This window comes from Vanessa tameamea, chromosome 12 (assembly GCF_037043105.1).
Source record: "Vanessa tameamea isolate UH-Manoa-2023 chromosome 12, ilVanTame1 primary haplotype, whole genome shotgun sequence".
Lineage (NCBI taxonomy): Eukaryota > Metazoa > Arthropoda > Insecta > Lepidoptera > Nymphalidae > Vanessa > Vanessa tameamea.
The window spans coordinates 2,807,097-2,833,938 of NC_087320.1; the positions used below are offsets into that span (position 1 = coordinate 2,807,097).

A 26,842-nucleotide genomic window follows, 5' to 3' on the forward strand; every position below is an offset into this window, starting at 1 on the left:
ATCATTACTTACTGCCATTTTCTTTTATCGTTAAGTTTCAGCGATGCAGAATTTCCCATCTCTATCAATTCAACTTAAGACTGTTTATCACTTTCAAGTTTCAGCACAAACTTGAGGTATCAAAAAAATGCTTAAACAAAAGTATTACAAATTTAACGCGTCTTAACTACTCGACAACCCGTAATACTATAACCATAACGCCGCAGGTAAGCCTACAATCACTGACCGTGAGCTTCCCTTCGCTCTATTAGATTCCATAGTTTTTGTACTATTGTCTGAATTCTGTGAAACAAACTCCTAAAAAAGTCGACTTTAGGTCATTTCATTGAAAAAACTAAATTCAGTCGTGAAAAAATTGAATTTAAAAAATGATTGTTTCTACTCATTACTAGATGTCGTTACTAATACTTCAATTTTGCATGGCTGTTATATGAACTATGTTTGAACAAAATAGTATTAATTATTAAAAACTAAATTATAGAAAAGATTAAAACCTTAGTTTTATTTATTACATATGAGAAAAAGATCCGTTAAATTTGTATAATATTGCTATGCTTTGTAATTTTTTGTTAAACTTACTAAGTCACTTGTCATTTGTCAAGTTTCAATTGTCAATTTGTCAATTATAGCTGACGTTTAATCCTTCGAGGTTAGAATTTGAATTGAAATAAGAATCGAAAGCATTTTTTAATCTACTTAAATTAATAATGATAAACATTTAGATGAAACGGATATACTAGCTTAAAATTGAGTTGTATTTGTATACAATTGCAAAATGAAGAAGGAAGGTAAGTAGTCCGATGTTCATCTCTGAAGTCATTATTTTCATATTTATCGAGTAACCCATATATTTAAATTATATTTGTTTTTTTTTAGAAGTACAGGATATTTTTCTTAAAATTCTAAGAGAAGAAGAAGATGTTTCTGCAGGAGTAGCAGCCATTAAAACCTTATTGACTGTGATAGAAAATTATAAAGGTAATTCTTTTCTTACTGTATTACCATATGTTTTAAATTAAAATTCAATATAATTAGTAAGTAAGCAGACAAGTAAACATGTTAATTTTCTGCCTGTGCATGGTAATATTATTTGTTGACATAAAATTTATAAAATTCTATGAATTCTTCATCGAATCATACTAGAGTCTGTATTTGTCACTGCTATTTTACTATTGCAGTGGCAACAGTACGTGAACTGGATCTCAACTTACAGTTGGCTGTGGATGCGATGCGCCATTGTGACCAGCCTGTAACTGCCATATCATCAGGTTGTCAACTGTTCATGCGATTCATTACCTTCGCTAAACTAGATGTTAAGGTATTTATTGTTTTATTTAAAGAAACATTATTTATAGTTACAAATTATTTAGTATTTTAATTACAGTTTTTACTTATGGTTTGTATTATTTGTTTTCTCTTTTATTTTGTTTAATAATTCAAATTGTAATTTTTATTCACAGTTATTACTTAATACATGAACATTATACCATTAAAGTACAGTAATTGTACTTATTAAAATTTCACAAAATAACTTTCATGTAATTATAATCATTTTTATTGTTTTATGTGTTACTGATTAAATACTTATTTTAATTATTTCAGTCATTTGAAGAATGTGAACAAATAATGCTGCAGCGTGGCCGTATATTCTTAGACACATTATTAGAAGCCCGAGGAAAAGTCGCTAAACAAGCATTGCCATTTATAAGTGATGGTTGCGTAAGTTAATCAGTTCAACTATTATTGTTAAAATATGATTTAATAATTCTATTTTTGGTGAATTTATATGTCATCACGTAAAAAGGCGCAAAAGTAATGTTCTAAATAGTAACTGGCTAACCGACTGCTGAACCCAAATAAAAGACTGCTATTTTAAGCACTGCTTTGAACTTTCGACCTTTGGCTTACATGAACATTTTATATAGTATTTATGTAAATGGTTATCTTACATATATAGTGCTCAACATTCACTGTTCCTGTGAACATTACAAGTGTTGTGGTCAGATGGCCTCATTATGCCTGACCACACATTGCACCACACAGTAAAAGTTTGTTCGGATAGCCTAATTCAGGTTGATATTATATGCGGCAATTCTCCTTGTTAACATGCCATAATGTCCTACCACAATGAGACTTGCAGTAGTGTTTACCCTATGGCTTTACTTGAGATGTCATAATAGAAGCCTATTTTTGTTACTTTTTTATTTGACTTGAACTTGAAGAACCTACCTAATTAACATTATACAAGTACTCTAATATTAATTATTGCCTATTCTTGAGTAACAATAATAAATTAACGATATAAATAAAATATGGGTATTCATATAATATATAAAAAGAGAGATCTTGGTTCCCAATGTCGGCGGCGCATTGGTGACGTAAAGAATGGTTAATATTTCTAACTAATTTTTAGCTCTTAATGTCTATAGGTGGCGGCGACCACTTACCATAAGCCCTGCTTATTTCATAAATAAATATGTTTATATTAAAATTATTGCAACTTTTATCAATATATATTGTTTACATTTAAATTGATAAAGGCTTAAAATAATATTTTTGTATTATCATTAGATCTTATACATGGAACTATCCGTGGATCCTCAAATCAGTTGATGTAGTAAATAATTCGACCATTTTGTGTATAGATGGCCTGGCAAATTTAGTGAGATAATTTTCTCTTGGATCCCATCATCAGACTTTAGCCAAATTTATTCGAGACCAACCTTGGGGTACCTACTTTCCAATAGAAAAGAATCATTGAAATTATTCAATATGTTAAAAAAATATTGCTGAATAATGAACATAAATGCTGAATAAAAAACATTCCAACAAATTAAATAACTTTCATGTTATTTTATACAGATATTTCTTGTTACTTTCCAGAAAATTCTGACACATTCTCGATCACGAGTGGTGCTTCAAGCCATGTTAGAAGCAGCAAAAGCCAATAAAAGATTTCAAGTTTTTGTGACAATGTCATGTCCGGATAACAGCGGGTAAGATAATTAAAATTAATTAATATATAAATCCAAATTAAAAATAGCTACTTTAAAAAAATATTTCCTCCTGAAATTATCGCTAAACCTAAATATACATTATTTAAGTACTATTATCGTCTACATGATTATGTTAAATGTAACTCTACCGGTTTGGAATGTAGTGAATTTCCTCTTATTTATCAATTTACACTTAACTGTATGTATCTTGTATCAAAAACAAGGAATACTAACTTCAAGTTGTTTTATCGCCTACATAATCTTGTACAGTAGGTATGCCTTATTTACCAGTACTTTTTTAAACGTGAGTATTAAATTTCTTTATTGGTAAATGTAAAATGAAAATCCCGAATTTTGAAACGAAATTGATATCGCACCTATTGAGGTAATTATAAAGAGTTATATATTTTACAAATGTTCTTATACTATTACCCGAAGGTTCAAGCTTTCACAACAAACATATCGGATTTCCAAGAAAACATTATTAAAACACTTTTGATATATACACAGTTAAATCAAAACATTATTGGCCTCAGGGTACGAATGCACAAAGAGCTAGAAGCGGCAGGAATAGAGGCCACACTTATCCTGGACTCAGCGGTCGGCTACATCATGGAGCAAATGGACATTGTAATGCTAGGGGCTGAGGGTGTCACAGAGAGCGGAGGGATTATCAATAAGGTGACTAAACTGTTGCGTCTCTAAAATAAAATATTCTTTTGACTTGCTCTGACTCGAACTAAACGAAAAGCTATTATAAATATTTAAATATCGTTTTTAAATTTCAGCTTAAGTGTATACAGTCTTTATTTTTGTAATTGACATCAATATAATTTTTTATATTTTGATGGTAAATATGTGTTACAGTTTTTATATTAAATAAAGGCACTGTTCAAATGAGAGCACCATTTAGATAAATGCACCTTGCTCCATTTTTTTCTTTTTAATTTATGTGGGACCAGACCCAAAATATAATTAATATTCAGTAAAAAATAATTCATTGATATCAAGTTACAATCAACAAAGACGTTGTAAATGTTTGTTATATACAAATAAAAAAATTGACTAATACGAAAAAAAGAAATGGCCTCAAATTTGTTAATACTGTGAAACTTAATTAGTGTTATCTTTATTCCCAGATCGGCACATACTGTCTCGCTATGTCAGCGTTAGAACTGAAGAAACCTGTATACGTTCTCACAGAGAGTTTCAAATTTTCAAGGATATATCCTCTGAATCAGCGCGACGTGCCAAATGAGTTCAAATATTTATCCAGTGTACTCAGTTCTGGCGATTTATCGAAACAACATCCCCTCGTTGACTACACTCCACCGGCGTACATCACTCTCCTGTTTACGGACTTGGGTATACTAACGCCGTCCGCTGTCAGTGACGAACTTATCAAATTGTATTTGTAATATTTTGTAATATATTGTAATTATTTATAATATTTTTTTATTCCAAATTCACAACACAGCTTATATAAAATTTACCGCTAATAATTCTCTACTTAAAATGAATTAAACAATTTTTACAAGCTACTTTTAAAATTAATCTAGATAGCCTCGAAAATAGAATGTTTAGATCTAAACTAAAGATACATAGGTAGGCTCGAACCCAAACAAGCAATGCTGTAATACTTGTCTTTTGAATAAAATGTTGTCTTTGACTATGTTCATATAAAAGAAAAACAAAAATCCAAATTCATCTGGTACTTTTATTAATGTAATAAGTATATGAAAATATTTACAATAATCGTGTATAATCACTTAATAAAATACTAAACATTCAATAGCTACAGTAATTATCTACTTGAGTTATTGTTTTATTACATATAATATTTCATTTTTAATAACATACAACTAGGCAAGAAAAATATCATAAATTTTATTGGAAGCACATTGTTATCACAATTATTTTTTTTCCAAATTTATAAATTCATGATTCATTAAAAATATATAGTTATATCAAATGTGTAAAGATTTTTATGTAATATTTAATATCAATATTTGCACCTTTGGAAAATTATAATTTCCAATTTTGTATTTTTAAATTTATTAATACCTATAACATTTTGCAAAGTTAACAATGATTCTGAAACGCAACATAACTAGTAGTAATAATAAGTCCGCTTTCATAACACAAATTGCACACTTTGAATAAAGCAATTTTTAATAATAACATACCTGCAAATATAAAGGAAACTTAATTAATAATTTGCGGGTTAATATCGAAATATAACAAAGTGAAATGGCAATTAATGAAATAATGCACTATTACATAAATGTTGACATTTTTAAACACTAATTTCTTTTCTTATTATATTGTCCTAAAACCATTCATCATCGCTCAACCCCTAAAGTTTTTCTAGAGATCAACATTTATGTAAAAGGCATCAAAATATAATTTTAATACTAAGCTATATAACATAGATTACAATGTTTTTTTTTCAATATAAGTTTCAAATAATACAAAAGCAGTCAGGTAAACATTTGAGAAAAGTAACAGATAAGTTTCCCTTCTACAATAATTATCACCATATTTTGCAACATCCTGCAATAACATTACATACATAGACATTTACCTTTATAATACAAAATGACTGATTAAAATTATCTGAAAAAAAAATGTTGCCAGTTTTTATTAAAATTCTTACAGCTACAATTGAGTTACATTCTATTGAATAATATTATTTCTAACGAATTTACAACTTACATATAAAACAATACTGACATATCATAGATGTTTGGGTGAGATGATAATTATTTACAATCAAATTATGTATATAAAGGATTGTAGCAAGACTGTCCACAACAATTCTTTCTCAAGAATTGTCCGACAATTAGAAAGACTGAATTATACATGTGTTCACTGTGTTATTGAAAGTATTTCCAATATTATATAATATTATTATTTTTAAAGTCAACACTAATTAGTTTAAAACGTATTTATCTGTATGTTTGTTTTATTTGTCGTGTTTTTGCTCGTTTTTTCATTACATTTATTAAAAAAAATACATAACAACTGCATCGATAGAACAATGAGTACTTATCAATTTAAAATTAAGGGGATATTTAATGCATTTTTTAAGATTTAATCGATTTTTTCAAGGACATTTGTCTATTAGTAGATCATCTTCAACTTCACACTATTGTTGGAGATAGACTCAGCGTTACCTGTTGTAAATGTTGTCTATGATCGTATATATCTGGTGGAAATGCGGTCTCTTGTCAGGCTCGTACTCCCAACAACGCAACATCAGCGCGTAAACGTCCTCCGCACAGCCCTCAGGAGCTGGCATACGGTACCCTGAACATTTAATAAGTACCTCTTATTATTATAATATTTCTAAGTACAATCTAGTTTGATTTTAGACTCTGAGACTTTCGCTCAAGTAAAATAAGGGGAACGTCACTATTTCTGGACACAATGGATTACTCCATTGTATTGCATGTAAATTGTATTTGAAAATGTTAATATTTCGAAATACTTCAATATGTGTGTCTTTTTCTCTTCTGTCCGTGAATCCTCCGCCATGATAACATAACGTCAATGCGAGAAGTTAAAAATAATGAATTACGAATACATCATATTATATGATGACCCTTCACTCTTCTCTGGTTTACTTGAATGAAGGCGGTCAAAATATAATATCAGCTAGAAAGAGGAGTACTGTTTGTTAAACTTTAAATTGTATATTTTAGTAAATATAGTGCATACCGTTGTCGATCTTCTCCCGCGCGCGCGAGTTGCTCATGCCGGCGTACGGCGTGTCTCCTTTGGAGAAGATCTCCCACATCAGCACGCCGTAGCTCCACACATCACACAGCGACGTGTACTTGCCTGGGGGGATCACGGCTTTATAAATACGATGATCTTTTAAACAATGTCAGAATGTACATTATTTTGCTTTTGGAAGTAAAACTGGAATGTTGATTCTGCAGAAAATAATCAACGAGAATAAATGTTACATAGTTTAGAAACAATTAGATTGATAAGAATTCTAGTCGAAAAGGTTCGCTGGGTAATCAGTCGAAAAGTTACTTGTTACCAGAGAAGAAAATTGTAGAAATTTAAAATAGCATTTGAAATAATAATTCCATCTAATCCACTACATTATGCTTAATCTTAAACGACGCAACATCAATCACATCTAATCACATCTAATCAAAAATGAATCTTGGTATGTAATAGGTTGACGTCATACCAAAATTCAAAGCTTCCGGAGCCGTCCACTTGATAGGTATTTGCTTCATGCCGCCCGACACTATGTATTCCTCCTCCTCCCTCGACATGCCGAAGTCCGATATCTTGACGATGTTATCATCTCCCACGAGGCAGTTCCTGGCGGCCAGGTCGCGATGGATGCAGTTCTTCGACTCTAGGTACCGCATGCCGCCCGCAGCGTCTCTGCACATCGCTAGCAGCGTCCGGGAACTGAGATTCGATGCTCTCGTCCGTAGGAACGTTAATAGGGAACCACCTGAAAACAATTTTCGATTTACAAATTTTATATTTCTTCTAAAATGTTAAAAGGCCTGTAGTAATTTTGATAATTACTATTTACTTAATAGTGACTGAAACTTCTAAATCATTTGTTTAAAGCTTGTCAACTATTTACTTTTATTACTTTATCGAGTTTGCAATCAAGTTATATATCATATGGACAGATTTATTGTTAAACAGCGATCTTAAATATTCTCATGGTCATGGACAAATAATAATATCAACTAGGAAGGAGGAAGGTTTTTCTTTTATTTTTAAAATGATATGTAATCACCTGAATCTAAGTTGCATTAATAACGTTTGGCTTTAAATTTGGAATGAATTTCTTCAATTATTAAATCACCATAAAAATACTCGATAATTAAAATAAAAACAAAGGCATACCAGGTACGAGTTCCATGACGATCATGATGGGTTGCTTCTGTACTGCGATACCGATGAGTCTCACAATGTTAGGGTGCTGGTATTGTTTAAGGATGCGACCCTCCTGCAGGAAGGTGCGCTTCTGGTCCTCCGGGAGCGCCACCCGACACGTCTTCACGGCCACCTCCTGACCCGTAGTCTTCAGCCGGGCCTTGTACACGTCGCCGAAGTTACCCTGCAATAGAATACACCGATAATGGGTCTCTCTCGGCTGTAGTCTCCAAACAATGTCGCCATTATCAGTAGCACACGAACCCGTCCGATCTTGTCCAGCAGCTGCACGTGGTCGTTGTTGAGCTCCCAGGTCTCGCGCGGCACGGCGCGCCGCAGCAGCGCCCCCGAGCGCGCCGTGACGGGCACGCCGCTCGTGCGCTGCCACGCGATCAGCTCGCCCACCGACGGGAACGCCGCGCCCTCGAACCGGTAGTGGCCCTGCGTACCCGCCGCGATAAAGGTCAAGTAAGATTTAAAAGTCTATTAATTAAGATATTCATATAGTCGGAATGGCGATTCGACGTGGAATTACTGCAAATGTTTTTGCAATCGTTCTAAAGTCACGATACGTATTGGAATTAAAAATGCATACGCTGTATTAAATATTAACTTTGCGGAAATAAAAATCTATTCATTGAATTATTAAAGTTTTTCAGACCTGATAATTGTGGAAAAAAATGCAGTTTGATTGTACTGTTTAGTACAATTATTTTGAGACAAGTTGACTAGACAATAGCAATGTTAAATTATTTTCAAGTAAGTAAATCGAAGAAATAATACATTTTTTAACATTGCATACTTTTAATACCAAAAGACGATTTTCTTATTATACAACATAATATTTTCGCGGGAACTTCAAAATTCAATATGTTCTGTACTATGTTGTAACGTGGCTAATTTTTTTCGTATTTCAAATCTACCTATTACTTTTTTGTTTTTCAACTCACCTCTGGCGTAGTCTGTACGATGAAGTGTTTATGTTGTCCCCAACATACTGATAATACTAGTTGCCTTGCGTGATTTCTGGTTGTTTCTCTGACTAAATAATCCCCATCAGCTCTTAACAAACGAACCACTTCCTCCCGAGGCAGTACACCGTGGAACCATTCTTGGTCTACTAATGATCGCTCTGTCTCACTCACGCTAACCTGTTGACATTATAAAAAAAAAGATGACTGTCCGTTACATTTATAATTTAGTGCGTAGGCTAATGTAGTCAACATATAATTTCTGTGAATGTTGTTTTTTTATTAATTTGTCTAAACGACATTATTAAATATACGAACTTGTGAGAACCGCGTGGAGTTAGATATTAATTGATTCAAATTCCGTTTCCTGCAAGTATCTACTAATTATACATATAATAACTTTCATAGCGAAATTCTAGAGAAATATAAAAACATTTTAATTAGTACACTAGTATTTTTTTTAATTTTTAAATATAATTTGTATCGTTTAAGATTAAAATATATTTTTGTTCGAATAAAAATAAATTAAAAACCTAGACCAAGCCGCGCATATTATTTTTTACGTAGTGGTTATGTACTCTGTGATTTTTTATACTCAAAACGATAATATCAAAAATAGAATTATAGTCATATACACTGATGCAAGAAACCATAAAAGAGGTTTAATATCGGCGGTATAAAACGGCACAAGCAAACGTTATGACCAATTAATATTATACAGACATGCACAAAACACGCTCATTAAACGCCTCTAAGTATTAAGCAACGATTTCACACAAATATCACAAAACCAAGCAAAACATACATCTTTCTCAAGTTCCAGTTGAATTTGTTTCAACCTCTTCTTCCGACGAGGGAACGCGACAGGCGGCAATATGTCTGCATTCGTTATATACATAGCGAACGGATCCATTATTTGATAACCGATGCTTCATAAAATGAACCATTAAATGGTTTACTTTTAATTTTATAGCGGAAATATGATAATAACCGAACGAACTCCACGCAATCCCGCGCGACGCGGGCGTCGGATAAACAGCGAAACATTTCTGGAACGTCTCAAGCGGCGTCACCTTGATTTTGAAATTGAGTTTTAGAGTGAACTGGTGCTATTTTAATTTTATATGAAAGTGTATTCCGGTGCGAAGTTCGCGCGGTGCGTCGTTTGCGGTGTCTAAAATTAAACAGAAAACGTACGAAAATGCTTTCGAAGTCTTCCAGAGTTTTTTCTTCATGCATCATTCGTAGGTCATGCGTGCATCTCATTAGTGACACTCACCACACGGTTAGGGCATGAACAGCGAATTTTTCTTCGCTTCTTAAACACTTCATTTCGAACTCTACATTGCACATAGACATCCAAACGCTTGCGAAAACGTCGCTTTAGGATCACTCGCTGTTTGCGAAGAGTCCATAAAAGCTTTACCGAATCCGAAGGTCCCTCACTGCTACTTCTATATGTCTTGGGTGGTAACGCAGGGCTGGACGGGACCGACTTGCGTCGGAAAGGTCGTGTAAACATTCTGAAGAACGGCTTCGGTGGCATGATAGAGTGGAGGTGCAATCGCAAAGCGTCCATCGACGCTTTGGATCCGAGGGATGATCGATCCTGATGATTCAATGGTCGATATAAACTTCCGAAAATGTCAGAATACGTTAAATCACATCGACAACAAATTTAATACTTTTCTACAACTAGTAATAACTAATAATAATTAACATTTGATTCAGAGTTCCGATTGCCAATTTTTCATCTCGTTCAATAAGTAGAATAAGCTATATGAGTTAGACTGTCACCTGGTGGTCGGGAGAGCTGCCGTCAAGACTGTCGACACCCACGACCTCGGCGGAAAGGTCGGGACAGCCGCTGGGCGCCTCCTCGCAGCCCAGCTCGGCAAGCGCGGCGCGGATCATCTCCGCCTGCCGCGCACACTTGCGCTCCGACACGCGTAGCTCCAGCAGCTTCACGGGTTCCGCCGTAGTCACGGGGATCGGCGGTGGGGAATGTCTGAAGGAGAAGCTTCTGGTTGACGTTAAATGATAATGGTGAACAAATTTTGAAACTATATGAACTTCAAATAATTTAAAAATTGTCAGCAATCAAGTCTTAAAAAAATCTTGATACATTTCTGACTTCATCAAAAGATGTCGCCTCGAAAAATAATCCGTCATGCACCTGCAACGACTAGTATAAAATTATTAATAGTATTAATAAAATTATGCGTAGTTAAAATTAAGGAAGCTGAGATTTTAAAACAGTTAAATTCATTATACCTTAAAAACCGTTCGAGTGACTCACCTATCGACTCCATTAACCCCATTTGTCATACCAGTGTTGTTGTTTTTACAGACACCATTTCCAATTATCTCTGGTCCTTGTAACGCCGTTTGTTTTTCCCTATTATCCTGTAATATCGTTTCCAGTTCTGTCAACTTCTCTTTGAGCCATTCGACTGTGAGATTGTCAACGGTTAATTGATTCGGTTGAAGTTTGCCACTAGTGTCTTCGACTAAGCTCTCGTCGAAATTGAATGAAATTGGGGTTGAGGGCGGTGACCTGAAGTTTTAAGAACAATAAATGTCAAATTATTCCTAATTAACAAATAAATTGTTCGTGAATTAAAAAAAGTCACATTTAATTTAAAATATTAATGTATAAATTCATTAATATTATACACTACTATATGATAATATGGTACCTGTATTTTTCAATAAACTCTTTGTACTCCTCTTGCGGCCTCAGATTCTGTACAGACGATTCAATCTTGTTTTGTATCTCCTTAAACTTTTCCGTACCGAAGTCGGATCTCTGCACCACTTCCATCAAAATTCCTTTCCTACAACATTTGACAAAAGTATAAATAAATTCAAAATACTTTAATTATGTTTTAATCACACAGTAATTGTCTTTTAATGTCACTCTAATCATCTAAGTTATAATTATCGTTTATTATTACCATTTTTATATTATCTATAGTTCCATTTTATTTCAAATTTATGTAAAGAGTCTATAGTATGCGGCTTTGTAAACACACTCGCAACCACAGTTATTCATTGTGACATTTGAAGTCGATCGCTTGCTTGGAAATCGTACACGAATTCATTGTTTCGATATTTTTCTACGAATCGTATTCTATTTTAACCTAAATATGATGACTAATGTGTCAAACAATTGACCTGCATATATTATGTTTATCGGTAATTGTTGAACACGAAATTGTTGGTACCAAAAAATGTGTTTTTGTTTCTCACTCAAATCTATTTATTAGTAGTATATCAAACTTAAAAAACAACTTATGATATAAAATATATTTATATTTTATTTTAAAAATGATTTAATGAATTAACCATTTTGTGAAAGATAAATATCTATGAGAAACCATTTAAACATAAACAAGTGTGCAAGCTATGAGTGCACTCATACTCAACAAAATCTTTCTTTCGCATGTTGTGACACGTGTTTAACCAGTTTTTACTTTTATATGTGATTTGCATAGCCACTCCTCAGAAACGATAGCCACTTAACGTTTATAATATATCCAATACATGATACATCGTAAATACAAAATCCGGATTCGTTGCTAGGAATTATCTTAAATAATACGCATATTTATAATGCATCATAACATCTGAATTACAGTAATTTACTGAAATGAGAAAATGTCTTAACTTTCATTTACTTTTCCAAGAAATAAAGTCTTTTCTATTTAATTAGAACAGCAGGTTAACAAAATCGCAGTAAAATTTTGTGTTCTGATATCTGAGGTTTTAATTATACCAATCAAATTGTTAACTTATAACAAACACGCCAAATTTTTACCAATAAAATTACCCAAGAATACGACGAAACGCACGTTATTGACGTTATTATATTTCTATATAATATTAAACTTACCACGACGAAGCCGTAGCCTCTCCAAGCCGTCGCTGTTGGTCAAACAGCGCAGGCAGAGAAGCGGTACGCAGCGCTCGTTCGCACTCCGTCGCCTCCGCCAACAGCAGCACATATTCATTGTGAGCTCTGTGTAACCTTCGGCAAGCTTTGCCATACTTGTCCCTGGTCTCGTCTAGTTTACGTCCTCCTCGACTGGTTGGACCTACAGTCAAAATACAGACTTATAATTTCTTATAATATTTAGAAGCGGTCAAGAAAATGTATGCATTTATCCAGCTGCTAGAGATTAAACGGATTTTGACTTGTGTTGTCGTTTGGTTTCCGGAGGTGTGAGTGTATAAGATGTTAACAGAAATCTTATACGTCAACGGTAAGCTGGCATATTGTAAACCCTGTTGAAACGTTTGTTTTTTATATATTTACGGATATAATTATTTAGTCGTCTTGTTATTTTTACATTTTCTGAATTATACCGAGTTACCTACTTTTAAATAATGTGCTACTTTGTAAAATCGCACATTTAATTGTAATAATATTATCAAACAGAGTAGGTATAATGCCTGAACTTTATATACTATTATATACATGATTTGTATTTGGATTTTAAAACCGTTTAAATACTAGTCAGAACCTGCGTATGAACGGCACCTGAGTGCATTGACATCAAAACCATTAATGATACGAGGCACGCACGCAATTTGTATGAATGCTTTTTAAGTATCACCATTGACGTGCACACTAATTTGATCTGTAGGGAAAATGGAAAATGCTTAAAATAGCGTGAATAATGATATGGCTACTCGAGTTTGCGTGTGTACTGATAAATAGCTATACTTTTGCGAAATTATGTTCCACTGGCGCCGGTAAAGGCAGATCTGCGTTCGATATCGAGAGTTAATGTCCGGAGATTAGTCGATATGCAGAGAATGTTGCGTGCATTATGGTTTATAGACGAACAGTTGCGTAGAACACTCTCGCGCCGGTGTTGGCTGTTGGCGTTTAATTTAACAATTGCCCGATAATCGGTACCGTGTGTCGGTGTGTTGGTGTACTGCGTGGGTGTAATGTTTTGTTTATTTACTAGCGCACGTTGAATGGTAATGAAATATGATTGGCTAATGGATTTAAAGGGAAACAAATCGGTCAAAGCGATTAACAATAACGAAATTCTTGTCTACGAACTTGTCAGAAGATGAATACAAGCTTTGATTATTAAAATGAAATGAATATTTAGGCATTTGATTCATAACTTTTTATTACTTTCGTTAAGTCTATTTTTCTCTATTATCATCAAAAACACTTTTTCAGTTTTTGATTTATATTATTATGTACTTAGATTTACAACCAACGTTCAGAATGTTAATTTAAAAAATGTAGAAACTCTTACATTTAAGGTAATTCTCTTCGAATTTGGCTCTCATCTGTTTGTATGACTCGAGACATTTTTGGTACTCGCTTTGTTTCCTCTGGACCTCTTCTGAGAGCTGTCAACCAAAAATACATCATTATATCATTTACAACCATAACAATCGTTTTTTCTATCAAAATACAAGTATTTATTTATAAATAAATAATAAAAGATTTTTAACAGATACAGTAACAATAAAATAACTCAACACAACATTGTATCACATCAAATTGTTTTACTAATAACTTTACTAAAAAAACTAACATAACAATTTGATTCAATGAATCATAGATACACATATTCATCATACGCCGCGATGTTTTTGTTTAAAGATTAAATAGCTTCCAAACCAAACTGCCTCAAAATCTAACCAAAGGTCTACGTAAAAAATATATTTATGCGCGTCTAAATGCGTGTGAAACTCACTCATTGACACTACCACACATATTATATAACAAATATAATACTAACGACTGAAAAAGGCTGATCAATGTATATACATAGATGGATAGCTAAAGTAGTCGATTAATTGATACGAGTGATTTTACCCTTTATATACATATCTTATATATATATATATTATATGTAAAAAATTGTATTCTTAGTATTAGTTTGTTCTCTCATCTGATATTACAAATATTTGATAAAATTGCAAAAAGTTAAGTCGATGTAGTATTAAAAAAGAATCTATTCTTTAACCGTTTTTCTTTTTTATTTATATAAATCACACTTCTAACGTCTTATCAGATACATTAATAAACACGATTATGTTGTTGCTGATGACTCCTTTTTAATTTTGTGAGGCAGTGCGTACTGTGTTTAGTTACAATAAGTTATTGTAAACCAAATGCAAGACATTTACTACTAAACAACGATATCAGGAGTTCGTTAGCAAAATTAAAATTAAATATATAAGTCCCAATATATACGAATTTGTTGCCTCAGTTGTCCGACTATAGTAATTCACTTGTAAGACAATGTATACGCATTTACAACAGGAACAAAGTCAACGTGTAAAATAGTAAAAAAAAAGTTCAATGTATCCAGACTTATTAAAAAAATAACTACTTTATGAACGAGAACAAACTTTATGCATTAAACTATTATGTTCAGAGAGATTCAAATAATAAATAATCATTACTATACAAAATCCCAAATCATTAAAAAACATAAATTAACAAATTTTGTTAATAAAAAAGACACCAGTTTTTCGCCAGTTCCTCTCTTATCTAAAGGTACTTGTTTGCGAACCAATAGATTTTTTTTTGTCATTGATTTGATTGATATGATTTGATTGATTTTTATCAATCAATAAACAGGTATAATGCTTCTACATTGAATAAATATTTTTATTAGATTACAAAACTATTACAGAGTTCTAAGTTCACTGTAATATACATACGTCAACTGGATAAGCAAACGTACTTGAGTATTTAGTGAAAGGAACTTATGTTATATTCTTGTCATTATCAACCTTTTGTGATTATCGTCTGAGTCACCTGCACTTTATAAAATAATGGCTAGAGAAATAAAAACAAATGTATGTTTAAAATATAATATTAAAAATCACATACTCTTCTAGATATTGCTAATATTTAAAAATTTTGAAATATGTATAAAAATAACACTATTGTTTTATTGTTAGACAAAAATCTCTTTTCCTCATAAGGTTTGGAGTTTTTTCCGCTGCTACTGCGTACCGGTTTACATCCAGCACAAGCAGCTTCCACGATTAACTTCACTGCCAACACGATTTCATTTCATGCAAAATATAAGCAAGTAAAATTCGGTAGATTTTGCCTGGATTAGAACCCGTAATCATCGGTAAAAATGTTGACTGGCAAATCTAGAATTTTGAAAAAATTTAATGAGTTGCCTTTCAAATCTTTGTTTATTATCTTTATGTTATTTTTAACGAGTAAATAACAAAATCTCCGGTCGTAAATGAGTTTGAATATTTAAGACTATTACAGTTATTCCTCTGACTCGGCGAAATATATACTTCTGTTAATAATATCTTGTATTACGCAAGTATTTCGTAAGACAGCTTAATTCGCAAATTCGAACATATCCGGTCGACACAGTTCACAGAATGCGCAGACTGTGTTCTTTTGAAAACGACTAGTTATTTATAATTCATAATTCAATCTCAACTAAACACTTAATAAGTGAATTGCCTTCCACAATGTTTACCTTCTGTTATTAAATAATAATCTAAAAAAAAACTATTTTGTATCCTTAAATATCGAAAATAAATTAGACTTCATTTTATTTTCGAGTCTATTATAAATAATAAAATATATACGAACGTCTTGGAAATCAAAGGGAATTAAGGAAAAGAAATATTACGTCAAAAGTTAATTATCTTAATCATATATAATAATCCGAATAAGGTTAATGGCCCGGAGGTAACGTTGAAATGTATAAAATTATTTATTAGTTTTATGTCGTGTGTTTCTTCTCGGGTCTAGTTGTCAACAAACGAACAATATGTTAAGAATAAAACTAAAAGTATTATTTTTTATATTTAAATTAGACGAATTCGTAATATACATCTATTTAAACTCAGATACTAGCACTAATCTGATGACGGTTGTTTAATTCGCATATCAGCCTTAATTAAGCTATCCATTGCAAAAAACACAAACAAAAATGCAACACGAATTATAACTTATAAGCTTTAATACACGCCTTCGTGTGGAACCGGAAATATTTGGAATTACAATCTCAAGCTCACATAGGTTACGTCACTACCGATGACTCGTCAACGGCTTGTCAGTACCACGTCAATAAATTGATACATATTTTTAAACATTATCGGGAAATAAATAAATTAAAATGTTTTTTTTTTTATTTTACATTGATTAATTTTCTGTGGCAAATAAATAAAACTTCGATTCCCAGTTATCAATTTACTTTTCTCAAACTTAATAATGGCTAATGTCATCTACATAGGCAAGGTTTTCTGTAGACATTCAGTAGTATATTCACTTGACGTATATCTTAATAGTTTAGTCAGTGTGTGCCATGGGACTCTAAAAGTACCTTTTGGCTACGAAAAATTAAATATGTCTACAAATAATCATATGAAATTACGACGAAGTCAGAGTCAGCATAACAATACTGCAAATCATATAAAACAAACAACTCAAATGTAACTCATGCCAACATTAAAGTAAACCAATTTAAAATATATTTATATATAACTTTATATGATCAGCTTTAAGTGGCATATTATTTTTAAAATACGAGTGTGACGTTTTCTTAGAATGTAATTGTGAAAAACCAAAGTACGTCACACAAAAATAAACAGTGCCAACACCATCATTTAACATGTTTGATATTCACAAATACGTCAAGAAGAAACATATGGAATTGCGTGTTATTTTTTTTGTCGAAAAATATTTGATCTTTATTTTCGGGTCTGCCTGCCATTTTAATTTGAAGGTTAGAGATATTTTATGTAATTATAGAACGATTTATTACAGCAATCTGTGATAACATGCTGTTTATTACTTGTAACTAAATATGTATTTAAATCGTCATAGACGTGGTGCTATCTGCATTGTCTTTGGTGTATTGTGTCTTTTCTCTTGTTTTTGATATTATTTCTTTATGTGACCGAATGTTTTTATTTCCAAGTAGCATTTTAGGATTACTAATTTAACTGGACTGGTCTTCTTCGCTTCGCTCGAAATGTAGTGTGTTATTTTATTAATATTTTGAAAACAATATCTAAGCTAACACGTTGCTTTTAGAATGTAAGAGACATTCGAATAGCAACGAGTTATTTTTAATAATATTCTTTAATAAACAAACACTATTGACAATATTATAAGTATTTTTCTAGTAGAGTTGAAAATATACACTTTTAATTTATTTGTAGGATAAAAGTAAAAATGATAATGTATATGTATCTTTATTCGTAGTAAGTACGTATGCATATTTACAGCCGACATTATTTTTATCATTAGACCTAAACCTTAATTATATATTCGGAGGGAGAACAACTGACAAGTCATTGAAGAAGTTGACAACTTATGGCCAGTGTGGTCGTATTTGTGGTCTGCGTTTGTTATACGTGTGTGTGTCTCTGGACCCCCGACATAAGATATCTTACTGATGGTCGTTAAGAATAAAACATTACTATTATAAATCCTTATAAAAACAGATTTGATAACGGTACCTGCTACATGATGGCTGTATGTTAAAAAATTAACCGTTATGATATACCGAATCTCCAGTGGCACGTGACTTGCACGCACAGTACTAACAATAGCAATTGATACGGAACACGACGGTAATGTCAATTCACTAATAATCATTACATTGACATTGCAAGCAGAAAGTGAAGGCGAATGGAAAATAACAATCACAAAAGAAAACATTTGAATGGGTAACAGGTTTTTTTTCTTTTTTAATTCAATTCGAAATTGCCACTCATTGGAAAGCCGAAAGCAATGCTGCTGTTCTATTGACCAATTTATATAAATATTACCTACTAATACTATACTCATAATGTAATATCTAGTGCTAAATAAAAATAATAATATTAAAAGTTAAACCTCTATGGAAAATAAATGTAATCTTTTTTTCAAGAAATTCAACTGAAAGGAAATTGGAATAATAATAATTTATAGGAATTTTAAAGTGTAACGACACAAAAGGCTCGACGGTAAACCGCAAACGACTTGTAATTCATCGGTTTACGCAGATGTCCTTTTTCTTTTTAATAAGATATCATAAACAGCGCATGAATATAAAAAAATATACAAAATAAATTTATTTTTATTATTTCGTTTATCTAGGAAAGAGAAAAAAGCTTAGCACCATTTTGCAAAAGGAGTTTGCGGTACGCCTAGACACAGACTAATCGTGATAGGTATTATATACCTACCTATAATATTATTTTAGGTTTCAGGACATTATCCAGACCCGTTACCTTCTCGTTTTCTCTCTGCTGTCTTAAAATTCATCATAGTAAGACCATTCCATGTTTTCAACAGATTATTTCAAATCATTTTATAACGGCCATTCCAAAGCTATATTGATTCTATTTGATGTATCGAGCATACGCTCTTTATGTTATACTAATATACAAATATTATGTGACATATAAGATTAGAATTACTAAACAAGTATCAATCATTTGTAACTAATGTATATAAAATATTAGTTCTCGGAACAAAAAAGATAGAAGATTTGTTAAACAAGTCTCACTACAACACTATCGAATTATTAAAACCTATTTTTAATAATTTTGCCTTTTGTTACTTACCATTGCATTACTCAATATAGCAAATTATATTCATCTATAAATGTTTTTTTGTTTTAATTAAAAGATTCCTTTATTTTATAAAGGACATTTTTAGGTATGTTAGCTTTATTATGAAGTTAAAATCTTGGTTGTGTGTTCTATGTTTTTTTCTATTTTGGTAACGATAATACTTTATATTATATATAAATATAATCACATCATAATAGAACAGTATATAATGTAATATTGCAGTATTTCGACATACACAATGACAAAGTTATATTGACATTTGAGACAAAATACGTAGATTTTAATAACTAAGATTCTCAATGGTGACCTACTTAATTGTAAATGGTATGCGCGTGCTCATCGGCGCATGTCATCGATCGTTTTGTTTTGTGACATCATACCCGTATATTATATTTTTTGCACATATTTACCTATTTAGTTTACTTCATAACATCCTTTATATTTTTTTATAAACGATTTTACATAGCTCAAAGCTAAATAGGCTATTTATATCAACCTTACATTTATTAGTTACGTGTTGATATTTTAGAAGCTAGACGAACAAATGGGTAACCTTTCGTAAGAAGTCTCGCTGATAAATAAAGCCACAGTAAGAAATATGTATATACCAATATCTAAAATGGCAAAATTAAACTCTGTGTAACTATATTTTTGGATCTAGGGATTTGATCTTCAGATATGACCATTGGATCTAATATATGTTATTTATATTTGATTATACTCACTGAATAAACATCGGTTTAATATGCATGATGAAATCTGAACTTGTTAAAGTGTTTGCCAACATTTTACGAACTTTAATTTTATTACAGTTGCTGTTTCAAATTTAGAATTCCGGGCAACTACATTAATCTATGACACTTAAAAATAATAGTGCAAATTAATCAGCTACTGATTTTGATAATATTGACTTTAATCGTAATTATACAATGCACGCAGTACCGTGACACAATTGAGTCTCAACAAAAAGACCAAGATCGTCAAAGCATTCCATCCAAACAAATACCAAATTGTTCTAAGTTTGCATATCAAGTTATTTCTGTGTTCTCAAAAATTCATAAAAATCCTACTTTTTTTATAAAGTAAAATTGAGTACGATTCATTGCATAGTGTTTGTCGCATAAACATTTCACTTCAATAAATCAATGTTCGAAACGCCTTTTAATTCATTAACATGTAGCAGCAATTCAGAAAGAGAATATAGTAGTAGGACAATTCTGTCACCCAGTTAAGAGTAACTAGTGTGCTACACTTGCAGTCAAAAATTCAGACGACAAGCGAGCCAGTGACCTCTTAACGGAACAAAAAATTTGTCGCGCGATATTTTTTTGGATCGATTGGCTGTTTCTTTTGTAAAAATCTATGTAACTCGACAAAAAGTTAATGAAACGTTATATTTTTCAAAGTAACAGACAATTATAATAGAAATCGTTTCAATTGTCGGTGAATGTCAAGATTGTAAATATAAGTAAAGTAATTGAATAAGAAATAATTTTGTTGACTGTAAAACAAGCTACAACTGGAGAATCTAACACATTTGTGCTCTATAGTAACTACCTGAGGTGAAAGCGATTTTCTAAGAAAACCCGTCAAATACGGACAAGTACGGCCGTAAAGAATTGTCCCACAGTTTTTACAAACGTTAACTTATTTTTAAATGCAATTTTGAAACCATATACATCGATCTTTATAAAAGTATTTTAAGAAATGATATCAATAGTTACGAGTAATATATTGTAGTAAAATTATAGTACAGATTTTTTTTTACTTTAGTTCCAATTATCACAATATACTCGATTAGGGTATAGGTAACTTCATTTTCGGCCGTTTTCATTAACTTATCTATCTCTAATTTCATTAACTGTCATCGGGAGGATGGATAGCTTACTAGAGATAGGAACGCTCATACAGATCGTGCTTACTAGCATTTGAAAAACAGTTTCAAGTTACTCTCGGATAGACGAAGCTATCTCTAGCAACGTTATGCGCTTATTTGTCAAAATCGGCCGCTAACTTTAGTTTTTCGAAAATAAAGTCTGTGTCATTTATATTGATTATGGAATATTATAACAGTGATGACAGTGATGTGGAATTATTTAGAATATTTGATGTATGCAGACAGTGATAAAAATTCCTTAAAAAGCAAATTAAATCAAACGAAACAAACCTATTTATGTATTGATACTTTATTTATATCTAAAATAATTTATTGCTGTATTATATACATTATGCAAATAAAAAAAAAAAGTAAAATATGTTTTGAGCATAAAATTGGGTTTGTAGTTATAGTAAAACGTTCAAAGAAGTTTAAAGGGGGAGGAAAAAAATAATCTGTCATTGGTTAAAGATAGATAACACTTATCCTTGACTGTTAAAAGCAAATTAAAGATAGTGAACTATCCGTAAACTTAGGTGGGGTATTGAAAACGGACCTTAGACTGTTAAAAATTGTTTTTTCACGTTTCATTTTATATAACTAACATATCTAATGTCAATTATTTAAAGAGAAAATAACTCATAATTATAATTACTTATTAGAATTATTACATTAAGATCTCAATTAAATACTCTAGCAGACATGTTAAAAAGAATATAAAAATTAGACAAAAAAAAATTAATTAATTCTCATTACGTATTGGCCATCACAGAAGTTTGTTGTGAAAAATGTGATATGAAAAAGGTATTAACTGTTTTACAGCTTCGTTTGTTTTGGTTTATAAGAAAGTTCCTAAACTTACACTCAAGTGGATTAAGCATTAGGAATTTTCAAGATTTAAGGACGACCAGTTATCTTAAACACTGTGCAGAGGAATCAAACTTTTACGATACTTTTACGAGCTTAATTCTGATTTTCAAAGAAACTCAGTATTCAAACTTGAAACATGAAGTTGAACAAGTGACAGTTAGAACCAAAGGCATAAGTAGTGGAATTATTGCGACTGCAATAATGGGGATACTTGCATACCTGTCACTGGGATAAGTTGAAAATATTACTCTACTCTAACAAATGCCGCTTTTATCTTTAGCCAGGTGATGGTAGGATCAAAGTATCTTATGTACAGTAGATGTGCTGGTTAGTCATGTTATAGGGACTCACTTAGAAGCACGCACACATCCACACACTGTGGAAATGGTTTCTCTAACTGTAGCACTGTATGTAACAAATATTTTAGAACATATAGTTCGTATTTACTTCATCCATCTTCAATCAACTATTAGCCATACTAAAATGTGCAAATTACGCCCTGTAAATGAATAACCACATAGAATAGTCAACTGCGCTGTACGCTGTTCAAGTTGTTTGTATATTTTATTGAAGATCCGTAAATAAAAATATAAAACAAATACACCGCAGGATATCGAATGGATATGAGGAAAAATATGAAAAGGGATCTTCATAGTTCGCGTAGTGGTTAAAACCCGTATTACAAGTAACATTTAATTGATGACAATCTGACTCATCGCCTTTCTACTGCAGGTTTAAATGTATATAGGAAATGACGGGATACACCTAGGACGTGAAAGTACCCATATATACACATTCGAAATAACTGCGGCCTGGAGTTGTACGCGCAACGATGTCGACAACATCGACGTAATTTTCTATTTTACTACCCAATGTTTTTAATAATCGGATCGCAATGTAATTTTTTTTTCTAATTCAACAAAATCCAAGAGACAAAATTATAGGTGTGAATTTGTAGAAAATATACGACTTAGCATATTACAAAGTAATATGATATTATAATCACGTCTAGTGAAAAGAGCTTTATGTCCAATGAAGTAATCTACCAATTAGACGCAACAAATGCTTTGCGAACTTAGGTGTACTAAGTTTATTACATACTGCATAATTGCTCGTAACATTTTACCAACTAACGAATTACATACACAAGATGAGTTATATTCGTAAGTTAAATTAACATCACACGGTACTAAACTTATTACTAAAGCCCCCAGTTCAAGTCCGTCATCCTAAAAGCCAGAATCGCCATGGAAGTAAGGGCGTGCGGCGCCCTTCCTGGGTCCTCAAGTGTCAAAAAAATCCATAATCCTTGACTCTAACTCCTGGTGGTAGGAGCAATTATATTATTAATGTTTAAATGTAGAGTAAATTATATGTGCGAAGTACCTACTCAATCGATACTGGTCGTAATGTCACAAACTTGTATTAAAAACCATGACTAATATTCAAAAGTCCGATTATATTTTAGACAGGCGACATAATATTTTAAAATTTGCGGAAATTTATTCCGAATATACTGGTATAAGTTTAACACGCAAGATATCAGACAACTCAAACAAAAACAATGACTCTACATTATACTCTGAAATCTTAACCTATGTAAATGTTTATGTATCACAAGAAAAGTTTAAATGATGATCTGAATCTGACCTATCGCCTTTTTGTTACAATTTCCACGAAGTTCACATTAAATGACCTGATACGATTGGAACTTTTTAGGTTATAAAGAAGTCAAGTATAAAGCAATCAAGTATAAAGACGTAAAAACGAGGAGGTATGATGTGGTTAATACAAAATAAGAGTTTGGATCGTTTTCATTTTTTGTATGTTGAGTCTATGTTGATTATATACCAGACCGCTATAAATTTGCAAGAATACGAAATACTTTATTTCATAATAATAAAACAAACTGTTCATATCATTTTAAGATAATATATTTCAAAAACAATTAGCAAATAATATTAAAATACTTGTTTCTGCGTAAGTCTTCAGAATAATTTCGGTCGAAAGTCGAAGAATCGTTGAATTTGTACATAAAGTAGCGTTTGTCTATAAATGCATGTACAAACAAAGTTAACATGTGAATGAACAGAAAATCCGATCGCAAGGTGTGGCTAACGGCTTTCACCGAGACACGTGCAGTGGCGTAACTCAAATGACAACTCTATAATATATTTGATAAAAATCTCTATTATGTTCCACGAGCTTTGATTGCGGAATGGACAATGTAAATACTCTGACCTCGATATTATCAACTGATTTAGAAGAATAGAATTTGTTATCGATACCGATCGCCATTAAAAGTTATTTAAGATGCAGTTCTTGTTTTATGTTTACTTATGGCAATATATTAAAAACATATTTGTATTACTCTTGTGTACATGAGTTTATGTCAGATTGGAAATATATTATTCTAAAATTCGGTCCTCTTGATTAATATAGTTTTATTGAAAGGTTTTCCTCATAAGGTTCATTCACGAGGCATTTATTTTGCCGTCGGCCCTTCCCACGGTTCGCAAATGTGCCAATTAAATGCACTCGCCTGTAAGCCAGTTTATACTACTCAGGCTAATAAAAGTGTTATAATGTGTAAAAACAGCAACCTTAAAACGTGCTAAATAGATTATATTTAATATTAGGAATAGTGTAAACTTAATATTGACTTCGAAACGCTAAAAATTGTTTTATCTTTAAGTATTTGAATAATATCTATTACAGATTAAATAAAAAAGTCTATTGCCCACTTACACTCAACATTGCATTTGAATATAGTGTAGAATTTTCAACTCGCTTAGTCAACCTACATTCAGCAACATGATTATAAACAGTGGCAAATGAATCAACCTATAATATTGCACATCAAAGTTTACAATTACACAGAACTGTTTGTACTCTATATTCAATTGTAAGAACTTTGACGTCAATCATCGCCAGCAAGAGCTAGCAGGAAATCAATACTAATACCACAAATTACGAAGCATATATGACATTTACAAATCAACCAAGAAGATTTGTGAATAAAATTAAATGAATCATTAACAGTACATGTCTTTGCTCTTAAATGAAAGTGTACCATTAGTTTCTATTTAAGTTAAGTTCTAGTAATAATGATAAAAAAGAAGATGTTCAAAATAGAGTTAAAACTTTCAAATAAATAAATTCCCAAATTTTGGTATGGTCGCCGTAATACCGAAGATTTGTATGAAGGGATCAAAGCCAAAATTAGACTACTTTACTTCTATAACATTTACCTGATTGTAATAAGACATACAAACTTAGGAAAAATAAATGAGAATGTATTATTCCCTATCTAACACATTCAAAAGTCATATATACAACATTTTGAAGAATTTGGAAATTCAAAAGATTATAAGATTTTAAATTAACATGGTTATTTTTATTACTATAAGTATTTAAAACGGGATATTTACCATGATTTTTATTTTTATTTGGTGGAGCTCAATATTTCGCCATTATCTACGAATATCTTGTTCACGACATTATTACTAAAGATTAGACGACATTAACAATGTTTTGATTCTGTTTATGACTACTATAGCTAAAAAATTTAAAACATCGAATAGCAAATCTACGACTACTCGAGACTCGGTACATGTAACTGCTTAGTATGTAATGCACAGGCAGGATACGAAGTAGATATTATTTTGCTTTGTTGTCGCATGGTTGTCGCGGGTGAAATATGTAAACACCATGACAGGACGTTGACACGGGCGTGCCAGCACGTAGGAGGTAAATGTCTCTATCTTGAAGTTTTATTGAATTCAATATTTTGACTAGCACTTAATGTACATTTTCTAAGTTCTATCACTACGCTTTAAAAACTGTCAAAATAAACATTTAAAATCCTTACTCAATTACATATGGCTCGAACTGCTTGTAATATTTGCGTTAATACCACAATAATACCACATTCCTGTTTAGAAATTCTTGTAAAGAGGGTAAGTAGGTAGGCGTAAGTTTATAGATTTTGCATTTGTATTTTAAGATGAATTTTATTATATATTATGACCGCTTTACATTTTTATGTGTTCGGTCTAAAAATAAAAAAGCAATACAGCTTCGAAAAGTAATGACTTGGCATCCATAGTATTCATAATGCATGAAACAAATTTTTTAACCACAAATTTTTACTTATAATAATATTAGCAGCAGATGACTCACTTGTTTATTTGCTTCCCAAATAGTAAAAATCTGGTATAATGTCAAAGGACATTCTTAATAGATTCAAGTTTATCGTACGTACGTACTCTGGTACGGACAAGGTAAACCAAATGCATTTACGCAAAAAGCACCTATTCTACTAAAACAAACCACACGAAGGAAAAACAAGTCTCATTGGACTGCTGATCGCCGACAAGATGGCAAATTAGAAGGTTTCCTATATAATGAGAAAGAGTTATTTCTAGCCATCGCTCTATCCAATAGCCAAAAGACGAGTAATAAGACGACTAATTCGACGTACTGTAACTGATATTATTGACCCGCAATTCACTCGTACATGTCACTTAGGGTTATTAAAAAAACACCCATTTTAACAGAAAGATTATCAATCAGAATGTTATCAAAAATATCAAACATAAATATTTTATGTTTAAGTA

At 31.8% G+C, this 26,842-nt stretch overlaps 3 protein-coding genes across 7 annotated transcripts in view; 1 reads left to right on the forward strand and 2 right to left on the reverse strand.

Annotated features, from left to right (window-relative positions):
- Positions 1-189, reverse strand: part of LOC113392948 (NADP-dependent malic enzyme) — a 31,212-nt gene extending 31,023 nt beyond the window's left edge. Inside the window, exon 1 of the mRNA XM_026629595.2 lies at positions 13-189. Within this exon, the coding sequence (XP_026485380.1) occupies positions 13-59 (47 nt within the window). The 5' untranslated portion in view covers positions 60-189. The remainder of the gene's footprint in view (positions 1-12) is intronic.
- Positions 190-608: 419 nt separating this feature from the next.
- Positions 609-4,444, forward strand: LOC113393093 (translation initiation factor eIF2B subunit alpha). Its single transcript, XM_026629793.2, has 7 exons — positions 609-788; positions 877-978; positions 1,179-1,318; positions 1,603-1,719; positions 2,884-2,996; positions 3,533-3,677; positions 4,136-4,444. Exons 1-7 carry the CDS (start codon positions 776-778, stop codon positions 4,412-4,414), a joined length of 909 nt encoding a protein of 302 aa, XP_026485578.1. The 5' UTR covers positions 609-775; the 3' UTR covers positions 4,415-4,444.
- A 249-nt stretch (positions 4,445-4,693) lies between these two features.
- The window catches only part of LOC113393090 (tyrosine-protein kinase Fer), a 36,918-nt gene continuing 14,769 nt past the window's right edge, over positions 4,694-26,842 (reverse strand). The window contains exons 3-15 of one of the 5 annotated variants that reach the window (XR_010309279.1): positions 14,170-14,266; positions 12,783-12,984; positions 11,587-11,724; positions 11,187-11,444; positions 10,685-10,895; positions 10,167-10,496; positions 8,867-9,067; positions 8,181-8,357; positions 7,887-8,100; positions 7,204-7,479; positions 6,717-6,839; positions 5,581-6,305; positions 4,694-5,182 (exon numbers count right to left, since the gene is read on the reverse strand). Coding sequence is in view for 4 of the 5 variants with exons in the window: in XM_026629788.2 (XP_026485573.1) it covers positions 6,169-6,305; positions 6,717-6,839; positions 7,204-7,479; positions 7,887-8,100; positions 8,181-8,357; positions 8,867-9,067; positions 10,167-10,496; positions 10,685-10,895; positions 11,187-11,444; positions 11,587-11,724; positions 12,783-12,984; positions 14,170-14,266 (2,364 nt within the window). In the remaining variant the exon portion in view is untranslated. The other 4 variants (XM_026629788.2, XM_026629789.2, XM_026629790.2 and 1 more) reach the window with 4 other exon arrangements.

Excerpts from the sequence above, each read along its gene's own strand:
- LOC113393093 (XM_026629793.2), top strand. Across the intron at positions 979-1,178 it reads TGTGATAGAAAATTATAAAG|TGGCAACAGTACGTGAACTG; the intron begins GTAATTCTTTTC and ends TTACTATTGCAG. Across the intron at positions 3,678-4,135 it reads GCGGAGGGATTATCAATAAG|ATCGGCACATACTGTCTCGC; the intron begins GTGACTAAACTG and ends CTTTATTCCCAG.